Source organism: Madurella fahalii (genome assembly GCF_045866475.1).
Source record: "Madurella fahalii IFM 68171 DNA, scaffold_1, whole genome shotgun sequence".
Taxonomy (NCBI): domain Eukaryota; kingdom Fungi; phylum Ascomycota; class Sordariomycetes; order Sordariales; genus Madurella; species Madurella fahalii.
In genome coordinates this window covers 5,773,425-5,787,407 of record NW_027263971.1, presented here as the reverse complement: position 1 = coordinate 5,787,407, position 13,983 = coordinate 5,773,425, and the positions used below count along the sequence as shown (strand labels likewise).

At 55.4% G+C, this 13,983-nt stretch overlaps 2 protein-coding genes across 2 annotated transcripts; one reads left to right on the top strand and one right to left on the bottom strand.

The window, feature by feature from the left end:
• Positions 1–2,017: 2,017 nt before the first annotated feature.
• MFIFM68171_01765 (uncharacterized protein) lies at positions 2,018–5,973 on the bottom strand (the record flags this gene model as incomplete). Its single annotated transcript, XM_071057187.1, has 4 exons — positions 2,018–4,494; positions 4,553–4,771; positions 4,828–4,899; positions 4,956–5,973. The coding sequence occupies 4 exons, from the start codon at positions 5,971–5,973 to the stop codon at positions 2,018–2,020; spliced, it is 3,786 nt and encodes a 1,261-aa protein (XP_070913288.1).
• Positions 5,974–10,037: 4,064 nt separating this feature from the next.
• Positions 10,038–11,100, top strand: MFIFM68171_01764 (uncharacterized protein; the record flags this gene model as incomplete). The annotated part of the gene is made up of 2 exons (XM_071057186.1): positions 10,038–10,455; positions 10,583–11,100. The coding sequence occupies 2 exons, from the start codon at positions 10,038–10,040 to the stop codon at positions 11,098–11,100; spliced, it is 936 nt and encodes a 311-aa protein (XP_070913287.1).
• Positions 11,101–13,983: the final 2,883 nt, after the last annotated feature.

Here is a 13,983-nt window from a genome sequence, read left to right as displayed (position 1 = left end):
GGTTTCCGGACCAGTGTAAATGGTAGACCTCTGGTGTAGGCTGGGCTTTGTTTCAACCGAGACGTCCACTTCGGATGAACTCGTTTCATTGTTCTCACTACCTACCTTACCCCGCAAGGTCCAGCAGTCCAGACCGATCTCTCGCGCGGTTACACCAAGAGAGGAACTTGAAACAAAACCTCCCCAGATTAGCCAACCCCGGTTGACGTGGTTGTGTATAAAGAACATTGCCAGGGTCATTTACCCGTAGAGTAGAATATCCCTTTGACACATGGGGCTTTTGCCAAATTAGGCGTCACACCTGCTTTCCCATCTGACGGCAACCGGCTTGTTGCGTTGCCGGATCGGCAGATCGACTCTTGGCTTCCTCACACGCATCTTGCCAAGGCCGGGGATCTGCAGCCCGGATCCACGAACCCCGGGTTCGGCACTTCCAACGAGCACGACAGCGGTGCTTGTGTTTCTTGGCGGATTGAGGGTTTTGAGCATCGAAAAGGGAACAAAAAGTGTGTGATGCAACGACAGGGACGTGCAGAAGGTATGGGGTAGTAGGGCCGGGGCGCTGAAACCCACTATGGGCACGGGCGCAACCCCCCTTTGACTTCCACGAGCAAAGCTAGGCTTGGAACAACGAAAAGAACCCCTCGACTATGGCATACATCTTTCCCGTCGACTGCAAGATTGTCTGCCATGTTCCTAGTTGTTACGGAAAAGGGTTGAGGAACGCGGAAAGCCATGGCAGCGAAACCCCGGAAAAATAAAGAGAAGGGAAATGGGAGAGAGAGCGCCACCTCCAAAGATCCGTCCCTCTTTACTCCTCTACCGGAGTCTCCATGCCTGTGATTTGTAACCGAGCGCCCCAAAACCAAGCGCAACCCTTGTGTTTCCCTTGTCCAAGGTTTGGTGTCTGACAATACCAATGAAACCCGAGGTGAATAGAAGACGCCTTACATGCAGTCTCAACTCCTTTCTCGTATCCTTTTCCTGCCTGGTCCGAGGTCAGGCGGCATGCGAGTCCGGGCGCGAGTCCGAGTTTTAAGTCGGCGTTAATGGAATCATCAAAGGCTAACACAATCCAACTACCGAAGCGGGGGGATTGCCTAGATGCCACCCGGCCACATTCACATTGTTGCTGTTCTTCCCTCTCATCTCTCTCCCTCTTGCTCTCAGACCTGGAAAAGAACTGGGGTATAGACAAGGTTTTTACTTCTAACTCCTTGTGTGTTTCTCAAGCACCTATTTAATAGAGACCCTTTACCTTTGGTATCCCGTCTATAAGCCCATAATTTGCCAAAAAAAACATACGAGTGGGCGGAAACCGGGATGGAAAAAATTTAATAGCAATCCCTCCTCTTTCTTTCATAACACGAGGCCATGATGTGAGCTAAAACCGGTTGCTGCCGCCGCCGCCGCTTTCGTTGCCCGGCCTCCTTTTCCCGAAGCTGAAATGCTGCTTGCTCCGCTAGCCGGAACGCCGCCGTCCGCCCATACCCGCCGTCCGCATACCCTCCGCCATCCATCCATCACTGGTAATATATTCAAGTGCCCTGAAACAATCACTTCGCTTCTTCTGCTCTCGTCCGTAGCCACTTCACCGATACGGTCATTAGATCGAGACAAAAGGGGCGGTTTCTTCCATAAGTCGTTTGCCCCTATTCCGAGCCTTGACTAGCTTCATTGGATGTTCATCGGGCAGGGTAATGCGACACTGCCATATAAATCGTACGCTCTCTTCGGACTCGACGGAGCCCCGATGGAAAGGGTCTTAGATGCGCAACCCATGCTGACCATACCCCCCTCTCTTCCTTCATGGTGCGAATCCTGAACCAGCTGTCCAATCATAGGCCGTATCTTCGGGTCCGGACGACGCCAAACTGTGGATAAAGTATCCAAGAAAGCCATGGCTTGCCCCGTGTACGCCACTTGGCGGGCGATGCAAGCGCCCGGAAAGCAGGACTCAAGCTCAGCCTTCGACAAAGAGGCGCCAATCCCAGCTCATTCGTCGTGGCATACCCGCTCAACCACCCTTGCGGTCAGCCTCGTTCTTGGGCAACTGCTCGCTCTGGGGGAAGCCGTTGGCCGCATGCTTCAGATCGGCGAGGCCCTTCTTGCGCGGCTTCGGTTTCTGCCACGTGCCATTGAAGTTCTCCGTCTGCGTCTTTGCAGCACGGACATGGCCGTTTTCTCTAGCGAGGCCGCTGATCCTCTGGTCCTGCACCGGGGACCGGCTCGTCGGATCAAGTTGTCTCGCCGATGGGCCCGTCGGCGGCGACTTGATGATCGGTGCCTTCTGCGCCGTCTTGGAGAATTCGGTCCGATATTCCTTCACCGAGCCAAGTCGGGTGGGTGACTGAGCACCATTCGGCGGCTCAAATTTCCGTACGACCGTCGGTGACGGGGTGCGATGCTCGTAGACCGGAGAGAGGTGTGGCATATCCTGATGAACTGCATAGTCCCCAGTAGCGAGGTCTAGCGGGGCCAGCTGGCGAGTGTGGATTCGGGAAAGCCCGGCCATGCCGCTGGGATCGCCGAGTATAGCCGAGTACGGGAGGTGGAACGGCCCCATTGCCACTCGCTGCTGGAATGATGTGTCCATTGTATTCGGCATCGTGGAAGGAGAACGGTTTGTTGACGACCCGTTCACAATGACTGGTCGGTCCGGAGCAGCCGGCGCGGCAGGCTCCACGGCGCCCGACGAGTTGGAAAGCTGCTGATCAGGCCACGAACTGCCGGGGCTCACTCCCTGGTGGATATGCAGGGGGTTGTCATGGTGCACGTCATCGGCTACCAAGGGCTCTGGAAATTGCGGCGCCCGGGCGGATCCCGGAGTCGAGCATGTCTTGGACACTGTCCCATTGACCACGAGTGGCTTTGAGGATAGCTTCCCGTTCGTCTGAGAGAACGGTGCGGATAGGAGCGGTGCTGAATTGACCCCGACTGAGAACGCCCTAGTGTGTCCCATGGGTGACGGGGACCGCGATGTTCTCTTCATTCTTCGATCGAGAACCGATTGAGGCAGGTGGTCGGTCGATAAACGACGGCGCCCTTCAGTTCTCTGACTTTGATCCGCAAACACCGGGCCGCCGCTCGGGAAGCCATTCGTTTGACGGTTGGAACTCGAGTGGTCGTTCACATAGTACCCTATGTAACGCGGCCCATCGTCCTCGGGTGGAGAGTCCGAAAGAACCTTTGAGGACCCGTCATCGAAGTCGGCATCAGCTGCCTCATCTGGGATAAAACTCGGGACCGGCATGCCGTTGGTCTGCCGTGGCCGCACGGCGGCTACCCCGCTCTGAGGCTGACTTGATGTCGAGTAGCCGGCCATCGATTGTGACGCGGCCATCGGAGTTCTCGAAGCTGGCTGGGATTGTGACCTAAGGGCACCGCTACCAGGGGAGACGCCAGAGTCGCTCGCCGCCGTGTTTCGGTGAAGACTTCTCCGGAATTCGGGTTGGCCGTTAGTTCCCGCGCCGGTCGATGCAGGAGACGAAGGGTAGGTTGTGAAGCCGGGATGATAATATGGATTGTGTTGTATTGGAAAGCCAAAGCCGTACATCAACTCGGGTCGGATGGGCGCTGTCAGTGGCGGGTTGTCAAAAGAATTAGTCCGGGACCTGTCCGCTGCCGATCCCGACTGTATCCGTTGAGCATGTGCGATGGCGGGATGCTGGCTGTAGTGTGTGTACAGCTGGAATCGCAAGTTCGTCTCCTGGGCCGCTAGGCTGAGCGAAAGGAGGTCTTGCGGCATGGCGAGCTGGGGGTTCTGGGCTTGATACCACAATAGATCCTGCGCGCTTATCGGCGTAGGCATCCCTACCTGCGCAAACGCGGGGTTTGTCTCGTACGCAACACTCGACGACGAACGGCGACCCGGATTCCCGTTCCGGTGAAACTGCCGGTTCCGTGAGAACCCGCCACGCCCGCCACGCCCATGCTGCTGCTGGGAAGAACTCCTCAGCAGTATCGGTCTCGGCGCCGCTGCCGGCTTTTGCCATATCCTCTCCTCCTCCTTAGGGAACACGTACTGCTCGCAGCATTCTTCAAACTTGCCCTCGGCGATCAAGTCAAAAGCTCTCCGCAGTTCCATATGGAGTCCGCGGAATGAAGTGTCGTCGGCTGTGTTCCCAAGGTTGCGCATCGTGTTGAATGGCTCTTCGATGCAGAGCATGTTATTCGAGCCAATGTGCCATTTCTTCTCTGTCTTGGTGAGCATCCTGCCCAGCCGTATTGACAAAGCATATTTGTCATAGTCAAATTCGTGCGCATAGAAGCGGAAAAACTGGAAGAGGAGGGCGGCCAGGCCGTCCTTGTTCTTTGCGCCGAACCCGCGCAGTTTAGGGATGTCGTCGGCAAATTCACTGCGGGTTCCGTCCTTCTTTAGCTGCTTCAGATTGTGTCGCTGGTGGAGTGCCGGCAACACTGGAGGATCACGCAACTGCAAGAACGCAATGATCATGCAAATCCATGTATAGGAACTTAGGGTTCCCCCGAACGCTGTGCAGCAGGTATGAGAATCCAGTGGCATCATGGCAGGGTGGATGGAGAGGCTAACCTGCATCATTGACGATCCTTCTCCGCGTCCAGTACTTGATGATCATGGCGAGGGGACGGACTCGATCGTCAACACTGACATACGTCCGCACCATCCGAGTGTTCTCCAACGCTAGCGTGTTGTTCACATTCATGTCGCAGGCTAGTTTCAGCTCGGGATCCCAAATCTTGACAATGGGTACCTTTGCCGACGAGACACAAACAACCTTCTCCATGCCATCTGAAATCCCGTTAGTCTTGCTTATTACGCATGCGCTAGCTTGGGGAGTGGCCTACGTCTTTGAAGGAGGTCGGCGATCAAGCAGACACTTTCCAACTCCCTCCAGGGGGTTGTGATACATATGTCAACTGCAGTTTTGTTAGCACACCCGTCTGGTAAACAGTTCAATCCGTTGGTCACGTACCATCAGAATCATCGGAACATAACAGATTTCCGGACGAGCCGAAGAGATGCACCCTAATGTCATGTCCGGGCCACTCGTCGTTGAATAGCTTCTCCAACTTCTTGACCAGCTTTCCCCGGTTCGCCTCGATTTCTTCAGTCGGTAATAACCTGTCGTACAATTCCCGCATGTCTGTTTCGAGTTTTCTCTCGTCATCTTCCGATAGTTTGCTCTTGATCTTATCCAAATCGACCTTCTCCAGCCTGTCAGTCCCAAGGCTGTAGGGCATTCGGCGGCGCGAATGGGGAACCGCAGTCTCAAAGCGGCAGCCCCCAAGCCTGGGAGGGAGCGGTCGGAGAGAAGGCACATTGCCGTTCGTCTCGGAGTAGGCGGAGCGTGGGGAGTGGTTCTGCGTCGCGCCCGGCGACGGCTCCCTGGACTCGAACGAGAATTTGCGGGCATGCTGATGAGGAGTCGACGGGACCGAGCTCGACTGACTCGCATGAAGAGGGCCATTCTGGCTGGAGGACGGCGGCAATCTCGTAGGCGGCGCACTGTTGGTAGCCGATTGCTCGTTTACTTTCCTGCCCGACATCCTGGGCGACGGCTCCTTGCCCGATTTTATATGCGCGCGTTCGGCGGTGTCAGACGGCTTTGCCGCTCTATTCCCATGACCGCTTTGCGCGCCGGGCTTGGTCTGGGCGTTGTCCTTGTTCGACACCTTGGAAGACGACCTCGACCGCGTGGAGGATTTTGTTTGCGGCGAGGACTGCACAGGGGGAAGCGACGGAGTTTGCAATCCACCTCCACCACCCCGGCCGGCCGAGACGAGCTTGTTGTACTGCAGGAGCTTGTCTTGGTAGAGCTGTTGGGGGAAGAGGATCGGGAATAAATCCAACTGAGGCGGGAAGAAATTCGGCGAAGACTCGGGCGGCGACGTCGGGTTCGACCTGGGGGTCGCAGAGCCAGAAGCGGCGCCCGGCCAAGGGTGCGACTGGTAATGATGCTTGGACTCAGCCGTTGCAGGCTGACCGTCCATTAAGCTGGTTGACTGAGGCGACTTGCCCTCGGCAAACCTGCACTGTTACAGGATCCGGTCGACCAGGTTGAGAGGGTGGCCAAGCGACCCGGAAAACGAATGCGCTGCAGCACCTGAGTCGGTACGGCTCCAACGTCTTCTTTGGCAGACACTCGCCGTTTCTCGAAATCGGCGTTCAGCAGTAGCGTTCGCTCGCTTTCGGCTCGCTCGTTTTCGGTCGGCGAAGGCGCACTCCGAAAAAACAAAAAGGGAAGCAGAAGGGTGCAGCAGGAATGAGAGCGTCTCTGTTACAGCCCCAAATCCAGTTATGGACAGAGCACAGCGGCAAACCCTGCAGCGATCGTCGACCGGCGGGATTGTTCCCACTGTCAAAATGCGGGATTGAACACTAGCTTCCCGGCCGGGTCCGATTCGATGGTTTTAGGCGTATATCTAGCGGCCCCCCGTCAGACCTCGCGCTAAGGTCGGTGAGCTTCGAAGCGTCAACGTCCGGACAAGCGAATCGGTTGAATCAACCAGCTGCCAGCGGTCGCGGGATTCGAGGAATCAGTTTATCAGCAAAATGCCGCGTTATGAATAGGGCCGTGTCAACCGCAGAAAGTCCGAGAGTGCTGCTCGTGAGCCGTGGTATTAAAGAAGTGCGATCAAGCACGACCGACGCTAGATAGCACAGCTGGCATGGAAAGAACGCGCGAGGTCGGTTAACGAACGCGGGACAGTCGGAGAGCAGTGCTAAGCGAAAGAACTGCACAGAAATCGAGGCGTAACCGTGCTGGAGCAAAATCGTTTGGGGACGCGTGAAGTCTCTCGTGCCGAGCAGAGGGCCGACGTGCCCGGATGACGGATTGACGAACAGAGAGCCGGCAAAGGGGAAATTGATGCTGGCCAGCGTCGAGCTGGGCGATACAGCAGGTTGAGAGTAAAGGCCGGGCCGACAAGGGAAGTAAAGGCGAAGGGTTGAAGCGGAGCGGGAGTGGGAGGTCACTCAGGATGGCATTCGACCTTATTCCATTGAGAGATGCGGCCTGTGGTCGACGCTGCATTCAAAGCGGGAAACCTGGGCGTTCGTTGCTTTGCGAGCAGGTGCCACTCAGCACCGGCAGGGGGGCCAAGGCTAACAAAAAGGAGTGTCCAATATTAGTTAAGCCAACAGAGGACTCCACCACTGCACTGCCGCCTCCACACAGTCATTCCCCGAGGGCCCGGCCAGTCAGACGGGCCTTAGGCAGAGAAGGCCCCCCGCGCCATGCCTCAGCCCGGAACAACAGCAGCTGCTGTCACTATTATTCGAGGGCTCTCGGGAGCCCGCATGCAGCACCTCGGTTTCCAGTCTGCTCAGCAGTGCCGAAGTGAGGCTCGCCGTCTCTCAAATGGCGTCTAGAGAAAAATACAGGCAATCCCTAAATCCCGCTGTAATCTCAATAGAGGCAAGGGTATGTATGTATTGTACATACTGTGCAGATTACCGTACGTACATTGCAACTGCGCAATCCCAGTCCGCCCTGGCTTTGTTCCTCACCCCTCAAGGTCTAGAAATTAACCTCGAGTTGCAGGATGCCGCTTTCCGCAATGGCTAAGGTACGGAAGCCTCGAATAGGAGCCAGTGAGGGAGTTGGATGACAAGAGCGGACGAGATAATCTGCCTTGTCCAAGGGCGCTCTTTCTGATCTGTTGGCTGTTGGTTCTCTCCCAGCTTGACCGAGTTGCCCATTGCAGCACTTTTCTTCCTGAGGAGTATAGTCGACCCGGAACCGTCTTGGACGCTTTCCGACGACGTCTCTCATCTCGTCCCATTACGTTGGTCGAGCTACCGACTGCATCCGGCACTTGAAGAAGACTTCGCTGTCTGTCCGCATCACAGTTTCCGTCTCAGCTGTCCGGTTGCACAGCATGATGCCCGCACTCGTTGACGATCCAACGCAGCTGATGACAACAAACCTGTTTTCCCTGTCTCAATCTCATTCCACCACAATAGGCAACCCAGCTGGTGACAGCAATTGCAATATGCATCTGACCGTCACATCGACTGAGCCGCAGCACAAGCTGAAGCCAGAAAACCCGGCCATAGATCCAAAGCCCATATTATCAACTTTGCCCCACGGACACGCCCGCATACCTAGTGGAGCGCTCACTCATCACGGAGCACGTACTGCCCGGTCACTGTGGCCCCGGTTACGATCAAGGCGGCGATGTCGTATCCATGGATCACACGGGCTTCTGGGCACTGGGTTTTTGTCCACGGCTGACAGAAAGGGATTGGCTGCTGTGTAAATCCGTCAACGGCCCTCTCTACGCCTCACCGGCCTCGTGTGTCTGTGATACCAAATACCGGGCACTACCAACAAGTGCCTAAGCCTCCGTCGATCAACGACTCCCAGCCTCAAACGACCGGCCGCGCCCAAGATGAATTTGAGAGGAGGCCATCTGGTCAGAAAGCACTGGCATGAGCTAGTACGCCGCTCTCTCTGGTCTGGAGATCTACCGTTGCGGATCAATATGGGACCCCGACTCAGAAGGAGCCGTTGTAACCTAAAAGACTCTTCAAAGCTGCTCCAAGAAACCCGGTCCATCAACGGAGAAGCACAGCGGCCCACATGAGTTTGTAATTGGTTTCGCGCCCCGATTGCGCAGCTTGTTTTTCCACGTCTGGAATATTCCTTTCCCGTCGCTTCTCCGGCGCTGGGACGGCGCGTCATGCCGAGCGTCGACCGACTCCACACCCCGCAATCGGCCACAGGTAAGGCGACAGCGGGAGCACGGCGTATCGCGCTCTCGCTCAATTAATGTTACGGTTCATCCAATTAGCCTACCGCTAACTCTGCTTGACAGGGTTTGCGTTCCTGGCGCGCTGCAAGTATTCGGCCGTCTCAGCGGGTAGACGCGACCCAAGGCCGAACAACCGAAATGCAAGTGACACCTGCAAAGAGCAGGTCAATCAGATCCGTACTACAGTAGGCTTCCAGATGCCACCATCATATATTCCCGACCAGCGCAAAGTGGTAAAATGTCTATTTTTGTTCGCCAGCCATACCGTAACCCTATCACCGCACTAGCGCAATGCGGTTAAGAGACAGATCGGCTCAACCATTTCCGTCCCACCTCCCAGGCTGCTAAAGTAGCACCGCGAGGTTGACAGATGCGCCAGGCAGCGTCGTCCCCGACGCAGCGGCCTGGTTACCAGAGCTACAAGACGCGGAGACAGCAGTAGTACGACCCGCCAACCGTGCATGCATATGTTGAGCTGCGGAAGCCGTCATCCGAATATTGCCTTTGCTATGCTGCTCAGTTCCGGGCTCAGTCAGGAAGCAGACGCGCCGACGGCTGCACGCGCCAGGCACAGAACAACTGGCAGGCTTTGTGGGGGTTTTCTGGACGTAAGAGCCGCAGATCTGCTATATTCACATTTTACTCTCTTCAAATTCGCAAGTGCATGTATACCCTACCTCCCGCCTTTCGCTGTGAGCCACAATCCTACTCGGACAATTTTCCAGTCTATCTCAGCGCTGCCCGACCCGGCTTTGTCTGGCCTACCCAATGCCCCCGAACCGAGACAAGGCTGACAGTCCCTCAGGTACCCCGCAATTGATGCGGCCAATGAGACGTCATCGCCTTGACATCAGTCCGCTCAAGAGCCGTGTCTCCACACGTGGCGTGGTGGGGCACTTTCCATCAGCCTCGCGGGTGCCGGGGTCTGGCGAGCCGGGGGTCGAGTCAGGGGTTCTGAGCTTCAACCGCAGGCCTGTGACACTGCTTGTGTCAAGAACAACAACCGTTGTTACTTCCAGCTGTTGAGCTCAGACCTAATGCCATCTGATGTGATAGCTACAGCCCTTTTTGTTTCATGATCGTCTTTCCGGCTGCGCATCGATCATGGTTTTGATCTACAGTGCTTCAGGGGTTCCCCGAACCCCCCTCGCTTGGCGCCTTTTTGTCCCTCCGCCGTATGTATTATAATCTCTTGTCTGCTGTTTTCTAGCGAGGATCAAATTTGCGCTTCCCAACACGTCTCCTCGTTTCAAAGCAACCAGGTAGAAAAATACAAGACAGCAATAAAGAAAACAATCATGTTCTCCAACCTAGCCGCCAAAGCAGCCCTCAAAAAGGTCGGCCTCCCCAGCGACGCTTTCAACTTTGCTTCCCCCTGGGACAGCAGCAGCAACAGCAGCAGTGGTAACGGTAACGGTAACGGTAACGGTAACGGCAAGGCCAAGCCCCTAAGGAAGCTAACCAAACAACCGACACCGCCTGACAACAACCCCAACAACACCAACAACAAATCCTGGCAGCCCGAATGGATGTCCATCAAATCCCTCCCGCTCACCGTCCAACCCTGGCTGACCCCGCGCCCGCCTCCGATTCCCGTCGCCGACCCGCCCCGGGCGGGCGATCTCGCCCCGCTCGACCGCGACCGCCAGCTCTCCGCCTTTCTGGGCTCGGGTAACAAAGCGCTGGTAGTTTTCCTGCGATGTGTCGGGTGTGCGTGTACGTCTCCCCCTGCGCGTGCCCAGAACCGTGACATGTTCGCCCCCTTCCCCCCCTCCCCGCAAAGAAAAAAGAAAAAAAAAACATTTTCGTCGACACGGGGCTGATGACGATATGCACGCGCCAGTCGCGCAGCGGTCGCTCGTGCACCTCCGCACGCTGGCGGCGCGCCACCGGGACGTGGCGTGCATCGCCGTGTCCCACTCGTCCCCGGCCGCGACGCAGAAGTGGCTCGACCTGCTCGGCGGGGCCGGGGGCGTGCGGGTCGTCATCGACGAGGAGCGGGCCGTCTACGCCGCGTGGGGGCTGGGCCTGGGCGGCGTGTGGTACGTCCTGCACCCGGCGAGCCAGGTGGCCGGGTTCAAGGAGAAGGGGTGGCTCGGCGCGAGGGTGGCCGGGTCCCTGCAGGGCAGGGGCGCGAGTTCGGGCTCGACTTCGAAGGGGGGAAGTGCGAATGGGAATGGGGTTGTCGGGAAGGACATCGATCCCGCCGAGGGCCCCGTCACCACCATGGGGAATAAATGGCAGGAGACCGGGGCTTGGGCGGTAGATGGCCGGGGCACCATTGTGTGGGGCGGCAAGGTGGCTAGGGCGGATGAGGTGATGGATCTGGATGCTGGGGTGAAGGCGTTAGGGGTTGCGTAGGTTCGGGGACGGGTTTCTACTGTCGGCTGAGTTTGTTTTGGGGCGATAGGGGTGCGTTCCGCGTGGCGTCCGGCGCTGGCGCTGGTGGTGTTGGGCGTTGAACGGACAGCTTCAGGGCTTCGCGATACCAAGGTTAATTTTGCTCCTGTGTACAGTAAGAGAACACGTAGGTAAATGCTTAAGTCTAACATATTTTCAAGATTTGTGTATTCTGTGAGAATACTCTACTTCCTCGGGTTTACCCTGTTATTCAATGGATACTGATTAGAAATGTATCTGATTGGATACACAAAAAGGGTTCATCAAAGATTCGTTGCAGGTGACAGAAGATTCCGAAAGGTCTACCCAACCTCAGGCAGGCTATCTTAACATGCGGCTTGGTATTTGCACGCCGTGGGATGTTGGCCGCGGGACGAGGCCAACATCCAGGTACGTCTTTTAGGTAGGTTAACCTCGCAAATAGAGGCAGGTGGAAGGGAGTGGCATTCTTGATTCTGCCGGCTCCCTGTCTTCCGCCCAGCGCCCAGCACCCAGCGTCAACACTGGGGTCTGTAGGGTGAGGCTAAAAAGAAAACTGTAAATGAAGAAACCACGAACCGCTCGAGAGGTACAAAAGGGCGACATTAGAAAATCCGTTCGGAGCCTGAGTTTTTACTTTCCACAGAAACGCTTCATCCTTGATCTGATGCAAGCCGTGCAAGAGGCCCGAAGTGCCGAGATATCGGCCATTTTTCAGGTCAAAGGAGCTGCATGTGGTTGGGAATATCGGGAAAGCGCAAGCGCACGAATATTTGCCTGGTTAATGGCCCAGACCCGGCCTATCGGCCCCATGTATGCGACCCGGGAAGCGGAATTACGCATAAATGTAGTATCAACGGGCTCTGGCTGTCACATTGTGTTTAGGGACAATACTATGTGCATTTGTCGATGGCTGGCCTAATCAATGTGTGGTAAGTGGCACTCAACACGGAGAAAAACTAGGCGTTTGTAAAATACCTGATGATGTCTTGAATAGTTCATGTCATGGTGTTCTTAACTGCTGAGGTATGCTTCCAGGGTGTCCCAAAGATTGGCTAGCATTCATGTGATATATTGTGGTCCTACTTTAACCCCCAGAATCATCTCCATGAGTGTTCATCACTCCTAGGTTGGTGATCTGATGATCTTGTGGGCTAATCGTGAAACCTTCCTGGCTGTTTTGTCCACGCGGGGCGGTGATGTTTGGTTGCCTTCTATGCCCAAGCATCAGGTAAGGTCGGTTTAATTTCTCGTATCCTCTTAACCTCTGGCAACTGAGCTCCCACCGGTTATCGGGTAAATATATTGTAACAGGCAGCAGGACTGGCGGCTGTAGGGCAGAAACTAGGAGGACATTCCCTGGACCAACCCAGGCAGCAACAACACAGTAAGGACAACACCCCGCATCTAGATAAGGACAATCAAGAGAGAATTAGAGCGGACCGCATAACTATGTTGCCATGCAAGCGATGTGTTTCTTTGGTTGGCGTGGTCTTCTGTCCTCCTTGGCTAGATTGATAATTTGGCTGCAGTAAACAACGGCCCCTGAAACAACTGCCGAATATAACCCTAACCCTTGGATTGAAAGAATTGGTCTCGACCAAGGTAATATCCTGGACCTGGATTGTAACCATCCTGCCATCTGATGTAACCCTTGATCCTTTACATGCCCTAGCAATTTTGATTACAACTATCAGATAGACACACATGCAAGGAAAGAACGATAGGAGTTGTATTAGGGGTTAAGTAAGTAGGTAAGATGTGCCGTGTCAGTAGTACCTTGTATGCCGTGAAGTGTCTTTACCCAAGGGATATGGAAAGAGAAAAACGCCCCGAAGATAATGACCCCACTGATTCCCAACCCGCCCCCTTCCCATCAAGACCGTATGGAACAGGACCGGACACCCCAAAAACCAGGAAATTAACTCGAACAGGACAAATCCCGCCGCTAAGCTCTCTCCCTTAAATATCCCATATCCCATCCGCTCCCCTGTTGAAATGCCAGCTCCAGCCTTCGCCCTTGACACCAAAGATGTGTTTTCCCTTCCCCCTCCATGTTGTTGTTCCTATATACGAATGTAGTGTTGTGTGTGGCGCAGACAAATGCAAATCATGTGGCTTGGTTGCGTTGTTGCTTAAGAGACAGGCGGGAGGACAAGAAAGAGAACAGATCCCCAGCCCCTCCCCTTCTCTTTCCGAGTTCGCCACCATGAACTTCGAATAACCCACCCCATTGAACTATCCTTTCCGCGCCGATTTAGTTGCCCCGCTGCTGCCGGATACCGCCAAACTCAGAACGACCGTCAGACTCCCTAGGGATGTTAACTCCCTCCCTTTCGTCCCAAAAGCAGCACGAGCGCCCTCCAAGTGCCATTCCGATTCGCCGCCATCAATGAAACACCTTTGCCATCTGAAAGAAGACATAAAGCGAAAGGCTTGAATAAAAGAACACCAACCAACGTGCGAACAACTCCGGCTAAATATAGCCCCATGTGTTGCACCGCCCTGTCCTACCCTGTCCTCGCTCTTCTCTGTCAAAATGGAGAGAGAGGAGAATGCCATGCCATGCGCCTCATTCTGATTCGAAAGGAGGTCAAGACGCCGGAGCCGAAAAGAACTTCGATGAATGCCGATGCAGGAAAAGCAAAAAGGAAAACAAACCCAAGAGCAATCAAGCAAGCTCCCTTACCCCCAGATCTTACTCCCACTCTCCATTCACCCAATCTTCCGACCCCTTTTGTGTAAGCATGCATGACCAAGACTCACGCCCCCACCCCACCCCTTCCTTGCCTTTCCTTTCCCGTGATATGCCTCCCTTTCCTGAAAAAAAGAGAACACCGATTCTCAGTTTTATTCCACGCCGCC